The sequence below is a fragment of the Phocoena sinus genome, chromosome 18 (assembly GCF_008692025.1).
Source record: "Phocoena sinus isolate mPhoSin1 chromosome 18, mPhoSin1.pri, whole genome shotgun sequence".
Taxonomy (NCBI): domain Eukaryota; kingdom Metazoa; phylum Chordata; class Mammalia; order Artiodactyla; family Phocoenidae; genus Phocoena; species Phocoena sinus.
The window spans coordinates 45,742,604-45,768,471 of NC_045780.1; the positions used below are offsets into that span (position 1 = coordinate 45,742,604).

The 25,868-nt window shown below is 32.6% G+C and overlaps 1 protein-coding gene across 1 annotated transcript in view; it reads right to left on the reverse strand.

The window, feature by feature from the left end:
* Positions 1-256: 256 nt before the first annotated feature.
* The window catches only part of DACH1 (dachshund family transcription factor 1), a 414,817-nt gene continuing 389,205 nt past the window's right edge, over positions 257-25,868 (reverse strand). The window contains exon 11 of the mRNA XM_032611650.1: positions 257-3,700. Coding sequence (XP_032467541.1) covers positions 3,663-3,700 — 38 coding nt within the window. The 3' untranslated portion in view covers positions 257-3,662. The remainder of the gene's footprint in view (positions 3,701-25,868) is intronic.

The window sequence follows — 25,868 nt, forward strand, 5'->3', positions numbered from 1 at the left end:
ATTTTAATTCTATTAACATCCCTACCTCTCATATGTAAAAATGCAATCCATGTAACTTTTATTTATAATTTACTCTTCTCTAGTAATAAATAACTTTTTTTCATATTGTAAGTTTGCTAATGCCAATAAAAACATGGGGAGAAACCCTAAATCATCACCAAATGCCACTAACATCCAGAGGCTGTATGATGTTCTAGTACAAGTCTTAACTGACAAAAACATATGAGGACAGAAGACAAAAATGTGTTTGTAATGGTCATATAAACATTTGAGGTTTTATTAGGGATAAATCATAATTTGTTAATTCATTGAAATAATCTCTTTAGACAGAAAAAAATTCATTTTCCATTCTTTTGGGAATGTTTAGAGTATTCACAGAGATAGTAACACAATATTTCTTTGAGTGCTGCATTGTGGATTGATTAAAACGTTTATATATTATTAAAGGCTATAGGAATTGCAAAGTTTCTAAAGGCATTTTTTTCCAATGATAGAGACTGAAAGCAAAACACTGAGTTAGAGTTACAAATCTACACTCTTACAGATATGGGAATAATATATTTTGTTCCATCAACATGTCTACTTTACATTATTCAGCACAAAGCTTTGTGAAATAAGAATCATGGGAATATAAGAATATAAAGGAAAAATGTACAAATAACAGCTTCATAAACTGAGAAATGTACATAAATAAATCATGTATATGTGGGCAGCTTGCTTAGCTGGCAAGAAACAAAATATGGAAAATCTGCTTGTTAAACAATAACTACAGAGTGTGCTTTTATGATGTTTTTCACCACAGTAATTCATATTAGAGATAGAAGCAGTTGCATGTTAAATAAAATCATTGAGCATTGTTCCCTTCACATTGTAAAGAGCTGACTTATGTTGTTTTGAGATGCCTCCCATTAGAAAGTGAATATTCCTTCAATGCTATGCATTTCACAAAATTTAATAAAGAAGAACTGTAAATAAAGTCACAGGGAGATTTCAGACAGTTTTATTAGGAGATTGTTGAAAAGAAAAAGAAAATTAAATACAATAACAGTAAACGTGGTTCTCACATTGAAACCAGGCTCAAGAACTAGGCTACCATAGAAAAATTTCCAATTCTTGCATTATGATGTAAAAACAGATTTTTGTACAGATTTTGTACAACAAAATTCGTAATAACCTTTTATCATTTTTAGAAAACTTTAAATATATAGATAAAAATAGACAATTTTCATAGGTCCTACATGAAGATGAGTATGTTCTGTTCCAAGGGCTTGCATAGAGCGCAAATGTGGTTATAATATAGAACAACCAGACATTAATAATTTTAGGATTACAAAAGCATGGAAACCATAAAATGGGCACAATTTTACTTGTTTAAACCAAAAAACAAATTTTAAACCAACCTGTATAACTAATAAAGGGGAAAAAAACTTAAGTTACAGACTTAAAATAACATTTCATGACTTGCAATATTTACAACATGTTAGTAAGATTCTCTCGTAGCATATAGCTGATAGCTTTTTTCTTTAATCCTTGCTAAAATTTCCTTTTATAGCAAACCAAACACTAAAACATTCTCAAAGGTCTGGAAAGTATGTATTTTAAAACTATTTAACCTACTTAACAGGTGACTCTATGCAAGAAGCGGAGCAATGGCTGATTTTACTACTTATGGAAGTTGTAGGCTTTTAAAAAAACTTTCAAAAAATGTATGATTCAAAAGCTTGCCACAAGTTCCTCTGTTTTAAGTGTTGTAATCCTTTAAATACTGTATACAGGGAAAAACAAGAGATACATACAACAAGGAATAGAATCTCTTGTGCTCAAATAACAAAAGAAGGTTATGGAAGAAACTATGCTTAGAAAACCAAGTTTCTACAAAGCATTTACTAACAGTGTTTTAAATAAAAATATTGCTCCCTTTTAAGCAAGCTAAAAATAGGAACTGTATATATAACCTTTTTATTGCATTAAAAATGGTCTTAGCTGGTTAATAGCGAGCTACACAAAAGAAATATGTTCCAGTATTGCAAGGAAGACCTAAAAAACTATAGAAGCTTAGTGCCAGTGTATCTATAATGTTAATTTCTTTTCAAATCATTAATACCAAATGAGAACTATCTTTAAACATTTTTAAGCTAGTTTTCTTGGTCATTTAAGATTTTGTTATTTATGGTAATAAATAATGTTATGATCATAAAATTGTAAGATGACAGCAAAATCATAAAATGTCCAGCAACTATACTGATTCACGTATCAGTCTTTAAAGGTGTAACTCCAAATATGTAAAAACAAAGAGAAGGTAACTTCAGCATGTAATAAACACTGTTCGCAGCTTGACTTCCAGTTATCTGCACAAAAGTGAAAACACATACTGTAACTTTCAAAAAGACAGTGAAAATAACACGTAGGCACCCTTCCCTCTGACCAGGGTGGGAAGCACAACACATTTTAACTTTATCACTCAGTGCTACATGGTATTGGACTGATACATCAAGGATCAAGGGTTTGTTAGGTTTTGTCTTTCAGCAACATTAACATAATATGACATTAACATATAAAAATATTTCTGGTGTTTTGATTTACTGTTCAGCCACAATCCATTCTCAATAGTGCAGTTTGGGGCACTAACTAGGGTTCAATATACAAATAAAAGTGGCTGACACAGAGTTCTGATGTCACCAGATGCTTAAGATCTCATTCATTAATACTGTGACTCCAGACAAATATTTACATGCCTGCATGCGTTAAAACCAGAAAGGTGTCTTTCTGACCAACAGGGTGACAAAACGTATTTTCTAAAATTTTCATTTTCCTAAACTCTAGTATACTACTGCATACATAATACCTTCCTTGTATGTTTTATGTTTATATACTGTACATGTGACCAACAGTTTGAAGAAGAAGCATAATGATCATTTTAAATTCTATATACCACTACCAGTTTGGAATGAAAACATGTTACGTTTACAAATTTTTAAGGAAAAAAGACCTTCGGTGAAACTTTTTGGCTTATCTCCAATGCTTCTTGTCAGGTATGCAAAATGTTATTTCACGGGGTTGTTGTCAATATCCATTTGTTGGTCTTTTGGAAAGTACATGAACAAAAATCTTCAGGAGAAAACACACAATTAGAGAGTTTAAAATAGAATGTAACAGAATATTACTCTTTGATTTATTGACTTTTTAGGAATCCTCTATGTCCCCTACAAGTTCATTTCCAAGTGTTCTTGCTGGTTTCTGGAGGACATAATTCTGTAAGTCTGGGTGACCAGTGCTACAAGCGTCTCTTGATGTGCTCAGATACAGAATTTTCAGAAGAGGAAAATGGTTCATTCCATTAAAAAAACAAAGCTAGGTCTTATTGAGACCTGCCTTTGACTCCATATACAAGTGTCCAGCAGCAAAGTTGCAATTATTAACTGTAAGAAGTTTGATACTTGTACATTTACAAACATTCTCAGGTCTCTGGTATGAACCACAGGTGAAAATCAATGAAGGAAACTTTTTTTTTTTGTAGAATACTTAAACTTTTAAAGAACATTAATACACAAAATTGAGGAAGTTCCCTTAAAAGGACTTTATTTTTTTCCCAAACTTTCCAATGACGAATGTCTGACTGCAAAGTTCTTTACTATAACATGGACTTCTTCAACAGGAAAGATTCAGTACATGACAGTAGTTTTCAAATACAGTCTTCCATCTAAAAATGAACAACAAAAAATAATTACTTATATGACATCTGTGGGACAAATGTGAATATAAAAACTACATAGCCTGATATAAAATTTGTGGGTTTTATTCTATCTTCACTTATGTAGGAAGTAACATTTTTCACATATTCTCAAAGTTACATTGAATTTAAGTGACTGAAAAGAATACAATGTTTCTAGTTCTCATAAATATATATTTGATATCAGTACAGAGCACTCAGAAAATAGATAAGAGTGTGTGTATGTGTTTTACTGATATGCAAAGCTAGTTGATTTCTGTTGAATGACAATTACTTCCTCCAAGCTTGCAGAACCAAATTTTCTTTGAATGCATTCAGATATATCTCCATCAGGAAAGACTGAGCTCCCATCTTACTTCTTAGAGGTGTTGTTAAATATACCGTGTAATGTAACAGTTGTGCACATTTGTTGCTATTTATGTGAAAGCCACTTGGGTTATTTCATCAATATCAATGAACTATAGCCTTTCCACCTTGAAGTGAGATTAAATGAACAATTAAATATTAATATATTACTCAGCTTTTACCTATTGAGAAACACACAGCTATGTGAAAAAGAAAAGTAAATCAAATCTTCAATAAACCCACTTGAATGAAGCAAAAATAAGGAATTAAAAATCCAGAGGACAAACAAAACAAAACATAAGCCTGTTTCCCAAATGTAACACTCTCCCAACTGTCCACTTTGTGGTGTGGTCTAAACCTTGGAAATATTTGTACAAAATCTGTTTAAATTTCACGTTTTAATATCTACAGTAGAAGGTAATCAGAAAAGTAAAGTTTTCCAAAATTTTTTAAAATGTATATTGTAATGTAAATGTTTGCAAAATGTCTGATAGCTTCAAGAATTAAAGCATAAGGAAATAGAAATAGCCTACAGTAAATTTAGGAAATAGAGTCTAAATATTTGCAGATTTCACCTTCAACGATAAGCTAATTGAGTGCTTATACATAATCTGTGGTAGATACAGTAATTAGTAAGGAGCTTAAAACCAATGTTAAACTATTTTTCTACTTCACAGAAATATTGATGTGCCTAAGTTTTATATTCCTACAACATGTTTTAGCCTAGCCTCGTTTGTACACTTGGACTATTACTTCCAGGATGTTATGGAATACTGTTTGGCTTATTAATACAGTCTAAGCACCCAGTATATGTTCAATAAAATGTGTTTGAATGAATAAATAAATCAGATATAGCTTTCATGTGATTTATACAAAGTAGATAAATAAACCTAATAAACTAATATTATAAAAATAAACTGAAACTTTTCTTTCATATTCTTAGTATCATGTGGCTAAAAACTGGACCTTTTAAAAGATAATTTTGATCTTAATGTTTTTATTAAGACAAGCAACTAAATTGTTTTAAAATTTAGTCATAGAAATAACCAAAGAAGTAGAACACTGATGCTTTTAACCAAAATTTTCTAATTTTTAGTCCTTATTTAATTTATCCCTACTTCTCTCTCCTTCCAATTACCTCAATATTTCTATCATGTATTCACTTAAGTTGAGGATATCATTCTCATTCTTTTTTTTTTTTTAAATAGACAACATTTCCTAGGATTAGATGGGGGGAGAGAAACATTCTCAATTTCCCCTAAATTCAAATTTTATTCAGTGAAGTCCTTCAAAATACTTGTGGAAAAGAAATTATTTTCTCAAGATTAACATTTCATTCTATGGAGTTTTAAAGAATCTTTGTACATTAATGAAAAAAAAAATTATGGGATTTGCTGGTGGTCCAGTGGTTAGAACTCCTCGCTTCCACTGCTGGGGACCCAGGTTCGATCCCTGGTCGCAGAACTAAGATTCCACAGGGCACGGCCAAAAAAAAAAAAAAAAATGGTTGTTAAAGAAAAAAATTAAAGTTTTGAAAAATTGTTTTCTAATCTTCTGTGATGTCTATAGTGTATTAAGTAGAAGGAATGTAGTAGCAAAGAATGGATATATAGAAATTATTCAGTAAGCATGAATCATTGTTTTAAAAGGTCCACTAGCCAAATTCTTCACCCAAGTGCTATATAATTTGCTACTGACTTTCTTCTCTAACCTTATATGCTACCCCTCTCCCTCAGTCAGTGACCCTGGCTCTCCTTTTCATAGAATGGTGTGCCATTCTACATATGGCACACCAAGCTCTGCACTGCTTTGGAGTATTCAGGCCTGTTATTCCTTCTAAATGCCTCAAGATAAGTACCTCCTCCTTCCCCACTTACATTGCTGCTCCCATCTATTAAACTTCTCTATATAGAGTCTCCTATTTACTCTCCAGCACAAGCACCCTAAGAATTAACTCCATAGCACTTTGTCTCACTTTGAAGTTACGTATGGGAAGCTTATTACATGGCAAGACCCATGAAAGCAGCAGCCATATTTCTTTTCCCATCAGTATCAGAAGGAGAGTGCTTCAGCATGATGCTTGCCTTAAAAGTTTTAATGCAGTCTCAAATGTTAAACTTTCAGAGAAATCAATTACTTATGCTTATGTATTAAAAATAATTCCCTTTAGCATGTTAGAAATTTTTAAATCTGTCTGAAACTAAATTTTAAAATAAAAATATAGTAATTAAAATTATAGCATGAATAATTATTTTATAAGATCCTTTAGATCATATACAAAGCATGTTTATAAAAATTATATACATTGTATTTATGTGCTCAGTACTTGATCTACTATAATAATCTACTTTTAATAAATGTCTCTTTAAATTTTTGACTAATGTTCCTAACAGATGGACAAAAGCATCAAGCATTAAAGATGCCAGCTATAAAATAGATTCAGACTGCTAGAGTTAAGGCATTTCCATGATTAAATAATACTTGCACATCAGAGATTATCTGCCTTAGAATTACCTGGAAACAGAAACATACCAGGCATAGACAGACCCTAGAGTAACTCCCTCTCCCTTTGTCTATGGAGCCTAACTTTCAAGGCAATTCTACCATATAATTTTGTCATCTTTATTAAAACATACTTATGGATAATTCAAAGTCTGTAAGAAAAAAAAGGTTTAAAGTAATTTTATGTTGGTCCAGAGAAGTTATATTGGCCCGCCAACCCGCAGCAAATAACCACATATGGATGTACCCAGAGAGCTACCAGCAGGCTTCTGAGTTATGGGACTGTAGGTTTATCTCAGGCTTCTGATAACAAACCACCGGAGAGCAAGCTGAATGGCAAGGGTGCTAGGAAGAATACATGCGCCCATAATTCAAACTGTGCCATGTTTTTTTATGTTATGTAATAATAGTGCCAATAATCTTTCCTTCCCCAACTCTTCAAACAGCAGGCAACGTGATGGAGCCCTAGAGAAGGCCCTGTAAAAACAAGCGCAGGATGGAGATTATTGGAATCCCTGAGTATTTTCATGGCTAAGACTTCATTATTCAGAGGTGTGTTGTTTGCATCTGGAAACTCAGAGGCTTATTCATGTTTTGTTTTAATGGCTGTCCTTTGTGCATTATACTTCCCTTCTAACTAGATAATTTCACACCTACTCACCATTTCCTATATTGTCTTTATTTCTGCATTTGTTGGCCACAGAAAAATATGTTTTCCTGATGCTGAGCAGTGTTTATGAAACAATCATTCCTTGATATCTCAAACGGATGAGAACTTTTTTAAGATCAAGTAAACTGGCAATAAAGGCAATAATGATTACCAACAGTATAGCTAATATTTTCTGAGCACCTATTGTGTTCGGGGCACTTTATAGATTTTAAATCTAAACTCAACAACTCAAAAAAATAGGTATTCTTAGTGCCTTTTACAAATAGGATATTAAGGCTCAAAAATGTTAAGTTATCTTGCACATTTTCAAAGAGCTAGTGAATGGAAGTGCAGTGATTAGATATTTGTGTGAACCCAAATCTATTCTATTTTGTCACTTCCTCTAATAAGCAATTGCAAGATCACTGAAGGAAATACCCTGTCACTGATTTGCAGAGGTAAGGGACTGACTCTTGGATACCTTGGTACCATCAGTCTCCTTGCTTTGTGAATCTGACCCTCACCATTTTCTCAGAAAACAGAGGTTTTCTTTTAGTATGCAGAGCCTCAACTGAACAACTTGAAATCAGAACTAAAATTCTTATAGTTTGTTTCAGAGAAAATATCTTCCGTTGACACAATGATTATTTGCTTTCATAAGGGATGTTGATATGAAAAAAATCATCAAGTGACACTTTGTGCATGGGAGTATTTAATTAAAAACTCTCTTCTAATTAAAAGCATGTGGGAGTAGGCACTGAGTGAAGCTATTTAGATTACAAATTCCTAATAGTTCCAGAGTTCATTGTGATTTGATGTTTACAGCTCTAATTTGGTGTATAAGAAAGTATCTAGGTCACTGAATAGTTTATTGCAGGTGTGAATTTTTGTATGCTGCTTACTGTTATTATGCAGATTTGGATCTACAGATGAGTTAAAGAAAAAATTTTAAACTCCCGATAAAAATGAATCTCAGGTTTTAACATTAAAGTTGAAATCTTCAACTCAGACCATTAAATATAAAGATTCTATCTGTTATTTGTTAGCTGTGGATGAGGAGGGAGAAATGGAGAATGTCACAAAATTTCCAGTTCTGTTTTGTGTTCGTGAATTAAGTTTGTTCTGTTTTAAATTTAATTTTTATTTTATATTAGAATATAGTTGATTTACAATGTTGTGTTAGTTTCAGGTGTATAGCAAAGTGATTCAGTTATACATATACACTGATTTAATGTTTTTGCAGCTACTGTTATATGTAGTTATTTGTAACATCTAATGCATATAGACAGATATATAATTTAGCTTTTATCCCATATATAAAACTAAAGTATTGAATAGCTTTATCATTTACTTTAATAAACTAATGATGTTTGTTCAATAACAATCACAATATACGATGAGATTTTATATTAGAAGATAGCATACAAATTGGAATAATTTCAAATTACTTGACACCAGAAATCCAACGCTTTCATTGTATGAAAACTAAGTGGAATCATTAACAAGGGAGTATGTTACTGAAAAGTATTACTCAGTAGGCAAATAGGTATATATTCCAGTTTTGAATAGAACTCCCTTGCAAAAACATCCACAAGGATCTTTTACTTGTCTTTAGCACAAAGGGCTTAATAAATTACATTTCCTGTTAGAAAGTAGTTTTATTAAAAATGGCATCTATTTGTTCAAAATGTATATCCAGACACCTGTAATCTAATGAAGTTTGCTGCTTTCACAAAACAGTTGCATGTGCCCTTATCTCACCCCTCCAGAGCTGAGGAAAATATGAACATAACAGAGGGCAAACATATAAGATCATACATCTAGAAAGTTTAATATTTACATAAATAATATTAGGTCAATATGAAATATAACCCTGAGCTTCTCTCAACAGAATGTCTTAATCATAAAAAGTAAGGGAAACCAAAACAAGTGATGAAAACAAATGTTAATGATTCATGTGATATTTGATAAGACAACGAAAGGAAGTCAAAATAAAAGCAAACAAACAGGAACAGATGGGAAGGATCTTTGTCAAGTCATAACCCTTCTTCTAAAACCCCTAAAGGAAGAAGCTAATTAAAGAAAATATTGTTTCTTGTTTTTTTTATAATTTTATATTTAGAGTAAGAACATTCTGCTACTGCTGAGGCAAAGAAGCAGAGACACAAAGTCTACATTTAACATGAGAAATATTTTAAGAGAGATTGATGTTCAGCACAAGCTCTTTTACAAGAGAATACTGGGTAAATATCATTTCTTCTCATGAAATGCAGATAATAACAGTATCAGTGATTTCCAGAAGTTATAGTCAAGGTTGTGTTCAAATATAATGAAAAAGTAAAACTGAAAAAGTTGCAACAGATTTTGAATTTTAGGTATTTCGGGGTGATAGCTGCAGAACCTGTGGCCCACAGAGCTGAGTCAAAGTGAGAGAGGACTGAATCCCAGATCCCTTTTGAATGCTTTCTCTATAAGCACCCAGTGCCATTCTAGAGAGTGGGTATGGACTATGTGTAAGAAGGCACACCAGGGTATTCTGTCTATACAAGCCAAACATACTAGTACAAGCAGTAGATAATGGATTACTCAGTAGACCAACATGGCCCAGCTCATTTGAAATCAGAGTAGATAATATGGTTATTACAAGGCTAGTATGAAGTAAAGCTCTTGACTGCAGCTAATATTGCAAACAAAAATAGTTTTATAATTGAGAACTGCTTTTAAATTTTTTTCAGTTTTCTTCAGAGAAGAAAGTACATGAGAGAACATAGTCTAGTTTAAAACATGTCTGAGAACAGAGGATTACCTAAAGTTATGATATATAGGTTAAAAGGTAACCACATTTTTAGACAAAAATAATGAAAGTGAATCCCTGTCCTTTACATGAGAAGAAACTTTGTATTAGACTCTAGGTAAGCACACTAATAGGGGAGAGACCTGAACTTTGACAGTTTGACAAATTGGAACAGGTGGAACTAGACTTTAGTTCTTGGGAAGCTAGAAGGAATCATCACTGGGCAGCCTGATCTAATCACACATTCTTTTTAAACGGGAAACTAAACAGACAAACCAGTAATGAAAGCTGAGCTGAAGAATGTGGAGAGAAGGCATTTGAAGATGTACAGACGGCTACGGTTAATCTTAGCCAGCTTGAAGTTATTTCGCCAACTCCAGCCCTGGGCAAAGTACATTTTCCAGGGCTTCCCTGGTGGCGCAGTGGTTGAGAGTCCGCCTGCCGATGCAGGGGACGCGGGTTCGTGCCCCGGTCCGGGAGGATCCCATATGCTGCGGAGCGGCTGGGCCCGTGAGCCATGGCCGCTGAGCCTGCGCGTCCAGAGCCTGTGCTCCTCAACGGGAGAGGCCACAACAGTGAGAGGCCCGCGTACCGCAAAAAAAAAAAAAAACATTTTCCAAATGGCTAGATCAGTTTAAAGTATCTCAGCTCTCCTAAGAAGTGACATTCTTGTTGTCAGTATCTTAAAGAGTCCCTTTGCCTGAACTTCAGGCTCAACTATGATGTTGATGCTCTCTGTGGGCAAAGAGGAATTTACTATCAAAGGTTAAGATAATTTTGGTTTAGTGGGTATTAAATATCTTTTATTCTGTAACTCAAGGATATTCCCCAATTGGGGTAGAAATCTAGACCCTGTGCTTCTATGAACTGATATCTATTTAAGAACTTAATGTTCTTAAAACCATATCTCCATGATTACAACCAAGCAAATTTGATTTTTAAAACATCATCAACATCAACTATCTACTGCTTGTCTATTCAACAGGGAACAGGCAAGTTTATACTTCATGTTAAAAAATTAGCCCTCTGACAAAATGTTTTAGTTGTGAACGATCAGCCTATACTCATGTAGATAGGGTTTGGATTCCATACATTGTATTACTAGGACCTAAGCGTTGTTATAACACTGGTCATAGGATCCAAACTCTTGTCCTCTCCTAAGTTGTTTTCACTATGCCAATACTTATACAGCTTTGCTATCTTAGAGAAATTGATTAAAGTCTAGCTATAATCTCTTTAAGAGTAGGTAACATACCATATGACTTTGTGTATTTCTAGCACCTTGAACATTGCCTGGAACCTGGCAAGTGCTCAATAAATACATACAAAAGGAACTATCAAAGTAACATTACAAAACGAGGGTTGGATTTTATGCGCCTTTGGATATTATACCTTGAAAAGAACACAACGTCACTTGGGTAGTATACTGGCTTAGAATATACAACCTGATCTAATCATGAGGAAACATCAAATGCAAAATAAGAAACATTCTCTTAAGACTGTTTGTTTCAAAAAAGTCAATTTTACAATTTTTTTTAAAAGGCCAAGAAAATGCACAAGATCAAAAAGACTAAAGAGAAATTATAACTTAATATAATGTGATCCTAATTTGGATTCAGGAAGGCTATAAATGTTATAAAGGATATGATTGGGTCAAATGACAAAATTAGAATTTCAATGTCAGTTTGAATAAAAGTACTGTGTCAATGAAATATTTACTGGGCTGATAAATATGCTGTGTTTATGTATGAGAGAACATCCTTATTTTTAATAAGTACCCTGTGAAATACGTATGCGTAAATATAACAGGTAAAGAACCATGATTTATACATCTCACTCTCAAATACTTCAGAAAATACTACGCAGATAGAGAAAATTATAAAGCACATGGAACAAAACATTAACAATAAATGAATCATCGTAAAATGCATATGAGAGTTTAATATTTTTGAACTTTTCCATAAGTACAACTTTTTCAAATGTAAATTTAACAAATAAAACAGTTTGCCTAAGTGAAATGAAATTTTAATACATCACCAATATCAGGTATTTATTCATAACTAGTTGAAGGTTTACGCTGTCCACTATCCACATACACTTTTTCACTGATTATATGGGAAGTATTCTCATGGTAAATATGTTTTCTGCTTAGGAGCAAGGTTTTGAGAAGTCCTATTCAAGTACTAGATAGTAAGACGATGCTTAGTGATTTTCTTAATAGAGTTCTTCAGAAAAACCAGGTTCAGATTCATGAAACTTAGTGGACTGAGGGTATGCATATAAGCTGGATTCTGGTCTATTGGTCCATTATGTTTGAATGGTAAATTTACAATTGTAAAGTTTATGAAGTCTACCTAACTGTATTACTTGTTAGTTAGTGAGGGCTGTGTATGCTAATGTGCACTTGTTGGTATAAAGAAATATTGTTCTGTTTAGCTGTTTGAAGCACAGGTTATCTTTTAAAAGTTTATGAGAAACAAAAACAAAAAACAGACATTGTTAAAGTTTTGTTTTGTTTCTAAAACAAAGAAAAATTATATTGCTGCTAGGTCTACTATGTTAAAGTATTTTTTGTGTGTGTGTTCTAATCAAGTATTCATTAGTAAGAAGTGAGAATCCATCAGAGAGGCTAATGTACCATCAAGTGAGAATGGGGTACTTTGCACTTAGGTTACCTTGTCCTGATTGGAAGGTGAGACCTCCCAACTTCAGCAAAGAGAAGCACAATGGAATCTCTTATTACTTTCTCCATTCTTCTATTCATTTCTGGGAGAACAAAGACTAAGACACAGGGATGGAAGGAAATCATTTGAGGGTATATCTGAACCTTAGTGATGATGGAAAAATTGTCTACTAAGCTTAAGAAAAATGGAGCATAAAAAAGTGATGACTTATTCGATAAAAATAAGATACTGCAGAGAAGAGAAACAAGGATCTTTCAAATCAAGCATCTGTATCCTTTAGAACTTCAAGAAACAAGCAAAATCTGCAGTGAATAAATTGAGTTTTCAGAAAAAATGTATGTGTTATCTCTTGAGAACAAACCAAAGGTGGCAATTAGAAGGGCAGTTCTTATCAGAGCCTAGTTATTTTCTTTTAAGTTTGGCAGAAAAAAAATCATCTTTCTTTTAAAAGTTTAGCATTTTTATGTTTCTTTATTTTTTATAGCATGACTAATACAGTAATTTTAATAAAATTATATTTGTTTAGAGAAGTAATTGTGAATGAATAAAGTTCTAAATATCTAGAGCTTGATTTAACATTTATACAATGCTGAACCAAAATTCTGGTCTAGTGCTAAACTTAACAAATGTCAAACTTCAATGAAAGCTCTCAAATGTTTTCAGTAAATATGAGAATTGTTTTTAACTAAAGAAATGGCACTTCTGTGGGGAATAGCTTTTCTTAACATCTCATCCAATGGAATCAAGTATATAGACCACATGTGGGTGAGAACACTAACATGCTATACAAGAACTCTTAAATAAGATAGTTCTCTGTGCACTAAACTCTAAAACTAATACATAAGGGATCAGTTCAGAAATGTGCAGAGACAGATTAAAGAGACAGATTATCAAACAGACAAGAAACTGTGTTGACAGAATTATCATATCTAAAGAAAGAATATGAGAATCGGTTGAGTGTTTGTCAAACAGAGTTGATCAGGCAAGTTTTGGCAAATACCCATTAAAGCATGAACCAGGGATAAGGTTTCCATCAAAGACTGATGTGGACATCTGGTCTACCTATACGTACATTCCTGAACTTATAAAATATTTGAATTATATAATATTCATTGGTCCGATCCCATTCTCACCAGGTAACTTAACAATTTTATTTTTTGCATAGCTCTCTATGGTAAGAATCCTCTAAGATGGCTAGCAATGCCCCCTGCTACCTGGCAGTCACATCCTTGTGATATACCTCTCCCCTTTAAGTGTGGGCTTTATCTAGTGACTTGCTTCTAATGAATAGAATATGGCAAAAGTGATGAAAAGTCACTTCCAAGATGAGACTATAAAAAACTGTGACTTTCTGCTGGCAGACACTCTTTCTCTGGATCTTTTCACTTGCTTGATCAGATGAAGTAGGTTACCATGTACTGAGTTGCCCTAGGAAGGGTCCAGGTGACAAGGAACTGATGATGGCTTCTGGCTAATAGCCAGAAAGGACCTGGGACCCTCAGTACAAAACCCTTGAGGACGTGAGGCATGCCAACAGCCATATGACTGAGCTTGGAAGTACAGCCTGACTCAGTTGAGTCTAGAGATGACTGCAGTCCCAGCCAAAACTTTTTTGCAGCTTGAGAGAGACCCGAAGCATATGACCCAGCTAGGCTACTCCGAGATTCCTCACATACAGAAGTTGTGAGATAATAAATGATGTAAACCATGAAGTTTCAAAGTAGTTTGTTGTGCCACAATATATAATAAATACTCCTTCTTTTATAAGAAAGATGTGCTGGTCAATGTCACAGGTAAATATTTCAGTTCTTGTGACTTACAGTGTTTTAGTATATCTTAGTTTGCTTTCTTTTAGAACACAGAAAAGATTGATAACCCAACTCTGCGTCTTGTGGAACTCACCAAGCCAAATGCTACCTGTGAGTGCTCCTGGAAGTCTGCCTGCATTTCACAGAAACAGCAAAACCAAGTTGCATAATTCCCAGTACAATATTTCTTGTCTTACTATATCAAAATAAATTTTAAAAACCTCTCTGGTTTGCTACTAATGGAATAAGTTATTTTAAATCACAGAATATTTATTTTCACAATTGTAAAGGATTTGTTTTGCTCTTTTAAAAATATATATATTTTTGTGGAAGTGGAAATTATTTGTATTACCTTAGGGTACTTTGATTCTATCGGGAATAAAACATAGATATTCCTTACAGATTGATGATCTTATTTCATGATATATGGTGACCTTCTCAGAATTAAAGACAGTAACTTTCAGTAGTCTAATCCTTATATTAAACTTGTTTCAGAATAATGACTGTATCATCAAATCACTTGATCCAATGTGACAGAAGTAACCATCCTAGGAAATATTATAGCTCCATACTGCTGGAATTGTTACCATTTAATGAGCTATCAAAAAAGCAAAGAAAGAGAAGGGAAGAAACATTCTAGACCTCTCTATTAAAGCCACCTAGAGATCAGACAATCTTTGTAATTTTTTTCAGAATCTTTGGTTCAGTAGTGGTGGCTGGCTAAGTTCAGTTTTGGTTAAATCTGGTATCTTGCAATATTTGAAGCAATATTATTATACTGCATGTTTTCCAAGGAAACAAACATAATTCTTTGCAAATCGATCAGGAAAATATCAACAAAACAGCCGCAAACAATAATAAATGTAAGACACTAAATGCTTTCTAAAATGGAAAGTAATGAAAAAAAAAGACAAAATGTGCTATCACAAAAATATGCAATGCTAATAGACAATTTGGCATTTTATAAATTTTCTGTCTCTGTATACAAAAAGAATTTCAGGAAACATCTGAACACTCTAGACTTACTTACAATTTATGTTTAAGTTCCATTAGTTTTCAGCATATATTAAATCCCATGAGATTGCCAAATTTCTTTAATACAATTTCAAAAAATAAACACAAAAATTATACAAATAAACATCTTAAGTATAATAAATGTGCATATATTTAGAAGGAAGATAAATGCTGATATATGTATGTTTCATGCCCACTTTGAAATTCTTCCCTGGGTCATTGTAATATAGGCCACTACTTCCATTAAAATAAGTAGCTTGTGGCTGTGGTTACTGTCAGTATTGCCTTATTCTCCCATCGCTAGCAATTGTGACATGAATAAATTAAGTTATATCACCATGTAGATCATTATATCCTGAATTAAGGTTAGATTTCAAGAAACATTATGAATTTAAGGAACTCATCTAGGATTATGTCAGAACTACTTTATAATAAAATCTTTATTTTCCTACCATAGGGACTATACACTACTCTTAATTTAGGGCTATTTCTCAGCTGCACTTGGACAATACCAAATTGTTCAACCAGGAATGCTTATTTTATCTTAATAACCCTGATTCATTTCAGTTGGACTTCAGTTCCACCTCTTTTTAAGGTAACTTACTTGTACAGCATAAAAATATTAAGTTGTAAGTCTTGGATAATAAACCTTGCCTTTTCTCATCCAGTCTTTGATAGATAGCATCATGGTGTCTGAATGAGGAGTTCACTACTTTATCAGGCTTCTTTAACAGGTCCTGTTTAGGAGTTCAGTACTCAGATGAGGATTCTCTAAATGCTGTAACTCTAACCAGACTCTTGATGACTCTATTACCAAATGCCTTATGTATTGAAAAATCATGGTGCTCCTAAAGCTTAAAATAAGACTAGTACTATTTTGGCAGATCACAAACTTGTTGTGATAATTCAGAACACTATTATATGGGCACTTTTTCTTTACTTACCAAGTCTAAAAAAATAAGTGTAATTTTTACTTTCCCTTCATCAAAATAAGAGTGCATTATACTGTTCAAATGATTGCAAAGAATATCAGTGCATTAGAGGGAAAAGCTAACAATGAGAGTAAATGATTGCTGCATTTTTTTATGACTCTATTCAATGCAGTTTGATTACTTGAAAGGACTGGTATCCAACATACTGCCATACGAAACAATATCATGAAAAATACATGTCTCTTAATGCAACGTTGAACTGACAGTTTGTCATAGGTAAAATCTGCAGAATCAACAAAGATGGAAAATAACTAAGTCAAAATATGAATTATCTAATATACCACTATGTATTTTTAGCATTCTTTACTCTAATTTTATGTATATAATATAGCACTGTAAATTTTTTGGTTCCAGTTTTATTACACTTACTTTAATGGACAAAATTCAATGCTGAGTAATCCATCCTTTCTAACTGCCATAAAAAAAGCTACATTATCTTTTCTCTATTTAAAAAAAATATGTATTAGGTTATTCATTACAAATAAGGATGGTGCAAAGTGAGAGAAATCTGTTAACTCATAACCATTTGAACATAATTTGCTTCCCAATGTTGCATTTGTTACTTATCATAATCTTTTCTTGGGGTGGAGGGAGGGTGGCTTGATACTCTGGCCTTTTCAGAAGAATGACAATATCAACATTACGCAAAAAGATTCTATATTTTCTCCATAAGACTTTAATGGTGCCCAAAGATGTGTCTCTTGTCTAGACTTTACATTGAAATCGCCTCACATTCAAGTGCCAGCTCTATGTCTACCTAGATGGATACTCTTCAACTTTTATCTAAAAGCCCAGTTGTCATATCAAAACCAGTAGCAGGAAGGCAAACTCATCATCCTGTACTCTAGCCTGGATCTCTTTCCCAGATTATCTATTTCAAATTACCAACCACTATTTTCTAATCCCTGCAGTTTGATTCCCCTTGCATTTCAAATGCACCTTCCTATTTATTTTTTGCCCACCACCATAATTTGGATCTTCATTACTTCATTTGTGAATACATTACATTCTTCACTTCTTACTCTTTATCAACTCCTCCTATACAATGTTTATATTGTATTTAGGATTTAGTATATTTATTTCAGATGTAAAACAAGGGGAACCAGCTTTCCATTTTAATAAATATTATTTAGGAATCTGTTTAAAGCCATACTCAGAAGCAGCCATAATATTTATCTCTCTTGTTTGCAAAAATTATATAAAATATATCAATAATATGGCTTCTCAGAGATTTAGACTTACATATGTAGACTTAAATGAATCTTCACCAATCATGTAATTGGAATTAATTGCTTTGTTTGTGTTCTGAAAGTACTTTGTTTACATTTCAGAAGCAGTAGATCAAAGTGTTATTCATTAAAAGAGAAAAATAGATCTTTTATAGCTTTCAAGAAAAAAATCAAGTTTTCTAAATTTCAGATTTAATCTATTAAATTAATTTTATGCCTTGGAACATGTATGTTCCCAATAGTATACTAGTGAGTTCTTATAAACAACAAATATAAAAATGAATTACACTGGAAAAACTTCAAAGTTTGGCTACCTAAAAGGTTTATAGAGCATGTTATTTTTTAAATAAAGGGAATGTAGACACATGATATAGCCATATTTTAACGTTAAAATTATTCCTGTTTCATATAAAAATTTAAATGTATAAATACTTCATATTTTTATATAAGTAAAATTTGACTTATAGTTCTTACCATCCCTGAACAACACCTTGACACCCACAGCTTTATCAATAGGAATTAACTCAATATGTATTTTATTAGAATTATTTATGTTTCTCTGTATCTCGTGAGAGTATGAATTATTTAGAAAAGATACCATGTCTTTTGCATTTTTTCTGGCCTCAGCAGTTAAGTATTAACCATTTGTTAAGATGAATTAGTTACAGCAGATTATATGTTAAAAAAACTCAAAAACTACACTAGTATTAAAGTTAAGTGCTAGTTTAACTTTTTAGTGAAAGATATCAGTTTTAAAGCAAGACATTGTTTAACTTTAATGCAGGGCTTTTGGAGTCTGCAAAATACTAAAACATGGACTTTGAAAATCCAAGAAGATATATAAATTTTTTAAAATGACACTCATTTTTCACAGGAAACCATTTAAAAATTTTGTTCTTGCCAAATGTTCATGAGATGATTCTCAGACGAGAACACTGATAGCAGTCTGGAAGGTATGTTGGAAAAGCATGTTTATCTATGCTTTTCCATTCCACACTGTAGTGAAGATTTTACAGTAATTGAAATGAGTTGTTAAAGTTAGAGGAGTTTCAAAGAGAGAGCAGATGAAAAATACTTAATTGAAAGTAATGAAAACAGAAATTTTAAGGTTTCATTACAACTTAAATTCATGGTTTTGGCACTTCTAGAATTTTCCTTCATGAGATATCTTTATATTCTGTATTTATTAGCCTAACCATATGAAAATGTAGACCTTCAGTTAGTGTTTAGAGAGGGAGAAGACAAAAACTACAGTAAAGAAGAAGCTAAAATTAAAAGTAAGCAGAAAAAATGTGAAAAACAATATTTTATTATGTTTGTCACACTGCTAACTTGTTTTATTGAGAAATCATAAATGCTGTCAATAGTAAAAAGCAATAAAAGTCATTATTTTCAAGTTTCTAAACAGTCACTTATCCATTAAACATTGCTAAAATTGCATGCATACTTGTTCCCTAATACTTCATGTAAAAGCACCACTTCAAGTGTTAAAATATATAAAGCCCATAGATTTGGAATGATGAGATTAAAAATTACTCCTTTGTTGACTATAAATTTTTAACATTAAGAAAATATTTGGAAAGGTTTTTTGCATTACCTTTGTTTTGTAAAAATAACATGCAAAGGAGCCAACTGAGTTGTGATAATTCACAGCTTTTCTATGTGAATTGTTACATTTAAATAAATGCTTGTGTTCTAATTTTCTCATAAAGGAATAGAATTGCATTTTGAAATGCTATTGAAAACAAGGCACCCAAGTACTGCTTTTGAGATCAAAGTGGGCAGTTAGTCCACAATTTTTATTTGACTTCACTAAAACAAAACAACTCCCCCAAAATCTAGCTATACTGAAATGTAAGTATATAAATTTCCTAAAAATATTCACCTAATTTTTGTATGTTTATTTACAATCACTCAAGCATTGATTTTCATAACATTTTAATTTCATAACATTTTCACTGTATAGACCAATGCTATCAGAACTTTTGGGATTAGTCAGTCAATATTTTTGTTGTGGATGTGAAATTATGAGATGAGAGAATGTGGAAACTAAGTTAAATATTATTCCCATCTTTGGACCAAAATGAAGTTTGCTCTGTTGTTAACAAGATAGCTTATATTCTTTAGTGCTTTTACTTCTTTCAAATGGATCGTCTGTTGCGGTGGGAGCCAAGGTTTATTGATGACCATAGATTTGGACTTAACATGGGTAACTTTGTGAGAGCCAGTAAGGAGGTTTCTGTCTAGCCTGCACTAAAATCAGTTCAATGCAATGGGGCCACCTTGCCCTACTTTGCTATATTAATAGGTGTAACAAGGAGCTGTAAGCCACTAATTGAAGTTTGCCTGCATTTTAACTCATTGTAAGGCTACAATAAACTATCTACAGATAGTGGGATAATATGATTTGGAAAAGCAGTTTCTTACAGTCACATTTTGATTCTGCTGCTGATAAACCTTGGAAAATTAGTGTAAATATATCACACATCTCAATAAGGTTCCACCCGGGAAAGCTATGAAGAATTATAAGAAATTTACTATTCTAAAAGACCATAAGCATATGAGTTCTATGCCATTAACATTTTTCTTTTTATCTACCACATTTACTTTACTCATTTCATTTACTGAAACTTGGATATGTTAACCAAGACTGGTTCTGAATTCTTAGGGAAATATAAGCCAAGGAGCTACATTATATAATTAACCAAACCTTTAAATTAAATGACCTTTTGCATTTATTTAAATGCATCTCATTCTAATAACTTTTTTTTCTTTTTTTTTTGTGGTACGCGGGCCTCTCACTGTTGTGGTCTCTCCCGTTGCGGAGCACAGGTTCCGGACGGGCAGGCTCAGCGGCTATGGCTCACGGGCCCAGCCGCTCCGTGGCATGTGGGATCTTCCCGGACCGGGGCACGAACCCGTGTCCCCTGCATTGGCAGGCGGACTCTCAACCACTGCGCCACCAGGGAAGCCCTCATTCTAATAAATTAAGAAGTAAAATTAGAATCTATAAAACAAAAAAATTCACATTTTTAATCCTTTGCAATAATCAAATCACTAAAGTGCCTGATAAAATGGAATAAATCTGAATTGTACACATTTGAAAAAAAGATATGGGCAGGTGGGCCTCAAAATTCTATCTCAAAATTATGTCTGAATTCAAAGCAGTTATGGGAAGTCACTGCATTCACTCTAAAAAGCTTGGAGAGCTGTTCTCTTTACTTGTGATTTATTGTTATTTTCAATTTGGTTTACATATTGACAATCTGATATACTATGAGTTTTTTTATTGAGAGAATTTTTTCTGTCTTACTATTATCAGAGAACATAAATGAACATTTATTGTGTTAAGGCCTCCACATTTTTTTTAAAATCTGTCATTTTATATAAAAATGTGTATCTTTGAGTTACCTCAGAAAACGTATATGGTCATACCAAGCTTATGGTCCTACTTGGGCAATAGTTGGCTTGAACCCAGAACCATATGTGGGTTTAGAAAAGGAATGTACTTTCTATCCTTATTGTCTTATATTTAATCTTTTCTCATTTGTGAAATTTCTCTTTATTCCCAACATTTAAACTAGAGATAAAGTCTAGATTCTGAGATTTCATATAACATTGCTGGAGAAACATAAAAATCAGTCCAAAGACTATGATAACTTGGAACAAGGTAGACCTAAAACTATATTAGCCAGCATGAGCCATGAAGAAAAAATAAACACATTGAAATTATTAATACAAGTAAATACCAGTTCATCATGGAAATCAAATAATTAATCTTAATCTGTGAAAATGGAAATTTCATAAGTAAATGTAAAACTATAGTATAGAATCAAAGTTAAACACAGCACACTTGATTATGTATGGGAACAATTTATGGTCTAAAATCTCCCCATCCAATGCTCTTTCTGCCAGGGAGAAATAAATAAAGAATGAGAGTCAGATCCAATAATTTGTAGCCATTATTCATCATTTTATAGGTGTAATTAGTAAGCTTAGGTGAAACTATGTTTGGAGATTTACTATCTCTGGAGTATGATTATCTATGAATTTAAAAAGTCTGCAGTTACTCTACACTATATGAAAATACAAACCATATTAAAAGAAATTTGCCAAAATATAATACAAAAATTAAGAAGTTCTAACACTTTTATCTTAAATGAGTCAAAAACAACTGGTTTATCTTTAATTTGAAAAGAGATAAGTAATAATACAGAGCTGAAAATAAATCTCCTTAAGCCATATTGTTTACATTGACATAAATATTGAAACCTACAATTTGTCATGAATTTTTTAAATGCCTTGAAAAAGCTGGTGAATATTATTTTCATTTTCCAGCTTAAAATATGCTAAAAGAAAAAGTATGTGCCACATATTGAAAAAAAATCATTGGCTTAAGATAATTTTTAAAAATCCAAATAATGTTTAATGTTCACCAAAAATGAATAATATTGCAAGTACTATTACATTAAATTTGTGCATAATTGTAGAAACAGCAAATTCTTTATAGCATAGCTTTTACTTACTTGTAAGTTCTTATATTAATTGTAAGTTCATATATTAATTCATTTGATCCCTGTAACAACTCTGTGAGGTGAATATCATGATCATTTTCTATGTTTTATGGATAAGGAACTCTCATAATCAAATAGTTTAATTTACACACTCAATGTTATACAGATAATAAATAGCAGTGTGGAGATTCGAACCCAAGCAGTCTGTATCCAGAATCTACGTACCCATAATGGACCATGAACACACTGTTTGGGTGTGAGTGTGTGTGTTTATACTCATAAAAAAATCACATGTCTCTGCCATTTTGAAAGGATAAAAATATCAGCAATAGAGCAGGTCTTAGCAGTTAAAATCACAACATTAATGAATTGTGGTATCGATACTAGACTATGGCTTCCAGTCTCACACTGTTCTCCTAAGACTAAATCGTCTTAGTGTTAATTCTAATAATTTAGAAATCAGTTATTTAAATAAATCATCAATATTAATGCTAGAGAAACAATCTGTATTGGCATTTACTTTGTAACTGATTAATAATTATCTTTATAACCTAATGGATTTATTTTTCTTTTTATATTAGAGAAAACTCCATGAGAAATTGCAAATTATGAGAGTGGTTTCAGGGCTAAAAAATAACCATTGCCTAATGAAAATGCCATTTTACTTCCCTGAAGATGAATCCTATAGGAAACCAATGTCAATTTTTTTTTTTTTTTTTTTTTTTTTTTTTTTTTTTTGCGGTACGAGGGCATCTCCCTGTTGTGGCCTCTCCCGTTGCGGAGCACAGGCTCTGGACGTGCAGGCTCAGTGGCCATGGCTCACGGGCCCAGCCGCTCCGCGGCATGTGGGATCTTCCCGGACCGGGGCACGAACCTGTGTCCCCCTGCATCGGTGGGAGGACTCTAAACCACTGCTCTACCAGGGAAGCCCCCAATGTCAATTTAATTGATATTATCACATTACTAAACTTTACACGGGAAGAACTAGTATATATTTGCATTTTAAATCTTAATCCTTAAAAATTTATGCCACCCTCATTATTTGGTTGAACATTGAGCCAGTCACAGCCACTTCATAAATTATCATGAGATACAAAGATGGATGTCATGTAAGAGCAAGGCATATGGAGTCAAAGGGCCGAGAAGGTCCTGAGTTCACAGTCTGATTCCAAGCAATTTGCTTTAAGACCATGTTCCTCAGTTTCCTCAAATATAAAATGGGCATGCTGTGAAGATCAGCACAAATAATGTATTTGAAAAAGCTGTGCAAACTTGCAATTGTTTTAGAAAAGTTAACCAATGTTCTCTGTAATATCCTGAATCACTGCTGCATCAAAAAGGATGAGTACCATTCTCAGGTCACCAACGTCCCTTCCCTAATGTCTTTTTAACTTCCAGCCTCCTTCGTCATCCTCTTCCTCACCTCTTTTGAATATATACTATTTGACACTTGATGAAATTTTGGATTTCATTTCTCCCAAGACACATCTCTTGCTTTTCACTATGATCCCTTAGTTTGTGAGAGAAGAAACACCTGCTGCCTTTCTTCAGCAGGCAGATTTAGAATAAAGTTAGCACTGTAATGCTTCTTCCAGAACATACTGTCAATCCAGCAGTTATTAAAAACAGCAAGTGGATTTTAATGGACTAATTTCTTTGAAACAGCTAAAATATTTTCAACCAATGAACCATTTCCCAAACAACTAAACATACTGATTTTTCATATATATATATATATATATATGTATATATATATCCTCTGGTTGCCCACTATTTCAGCGTAAAAATATCATTACCATTGAAAGAAATGATCAGGTCTTTGTAAATCTTACTTTTAAAACTGAACAGTTATATTCATTTACCGACTGCCTTGCCACCTTTGAGAAAGTGAAATTGGACTGTTTTTTAAAGTGTTGCTGTTGTAAAATGATACTGAATGCTAAATAATGTGCTTGTTTGTTTTTCAGCTGTTGTAAGTCTAAAGAGGTTTTCTGAATACTTCAATTATAAAAACATTTAAAACATACAAACTTGTGCAATTTTTATTTTAATGAAGATGAGAAGTTCATTAAAGAAGATAAATATTTCATTAGATGTTAAATAAAACAAAGAGATTTTTTGGCTTCTCTCAGCACAAAATTCCTTTGAAAGATTAATTAATACTTGCAAATTATGCAAATTAGACCCATGCAAATATTTTATGAAGACAATTAAGGGAACCATTAATTACTGCTTTTTTTGCTTCAGTGAGATTCATTCATTTAATTTTAATTTCACTTTAACTGTTTTGATGGATAATCTTGCAGCTAAGAACTTTATCTTTCCTGGCGGGTCACTTAAACTTATAAATTTCATCCAGTGAGCGAACAGAAATCTGTAAAGATATTCTCTAGACTATGTTAAGTATCAAGAGAAATTTCTGACACAATGCACTCCTAGAAACAGGGAAACTGGAAGGGAATGTGAGCTCATTCTTGGACAAGTTTCAACTGCTGGAAAAGCAATTAATTTGCTTTGGCTGTGCTAATATGGGGAATTAGAAAGTGTGACACAAGACAAATAGAAATAATTAGTTCTCCAAAATGATGTTCTCATTAATATGGTTCGAACAGTAGAAATAAAAAACATTATTGTGGCATGTCTGCATTCTGTCCCTAACCATGGGAGGTAGAATAATGCACCATAAGCATTTTTACATTTATATTCTAAATGATGATGTTTCATTTTTTTTCTAAAGGAGAATTTACAGCAAAGGGGATAATATATCTCAAAAGTCTAGACATATACATGATATAAATTGATCACATACTTTCCATCATCATGTTTTTACGTACCAATTCTTAAAATGTTGTTCATACAAATTCTGTAGTTTAGTGAATAGACTTTAAAATGAGAGTTCTTTTTCTGTAATTTAAATATTTTCAGATCACTTTTATAACTCTTAAAGTATCAATAACATTTCTCAGAAAATAAAAGAAAACATGTATACATGGCCAGGGTATTTTTACTTTCTAAGGGTGAATATAAAAAGAGAAAACAGAGTTTATGAATATGAACCACAAATCTATATTACTAAATGGTAGCTGTCTTCAGCTTCGGTAGACTTTATATACATTTTCTACTATTACGATCTCCAGTGAGCAAGTTAATTGGATACAAAGGCCATCAAATTTTTCCCTTGATAATAAGGGTGAAAAATACTCAAAGCAAAAACTTAAATACATTTTCCTTAAATCTGAAGGTGATAATATATTGTCTAAAAACTAATAAATTAATTTCTTGACCATAATGAAAAACAATGTCCTGAACTGTCTAGTTATTCATAATAATAAAAGTATCATTGATAAATATACATATAAAATTAAAATGACAGAGGCTATTTTCCTACCTATTCTCTGACACTTCTGTAGTGCTGCAGCCAGTCACTGTTAGTATGGTCCAATGAAAAGTTACAAGTGGACATACATTCTCATTTATATTTGTTGAGCTCTTTAACATTTTCTAAAAATAGATCTTAAAATTAAATTTTCTTTCTTACAAGGATAATCTCATTCCATTCATCCTGAGATTCTAAATTCCCTAGATTTCTTTTGCATATTTACACTGC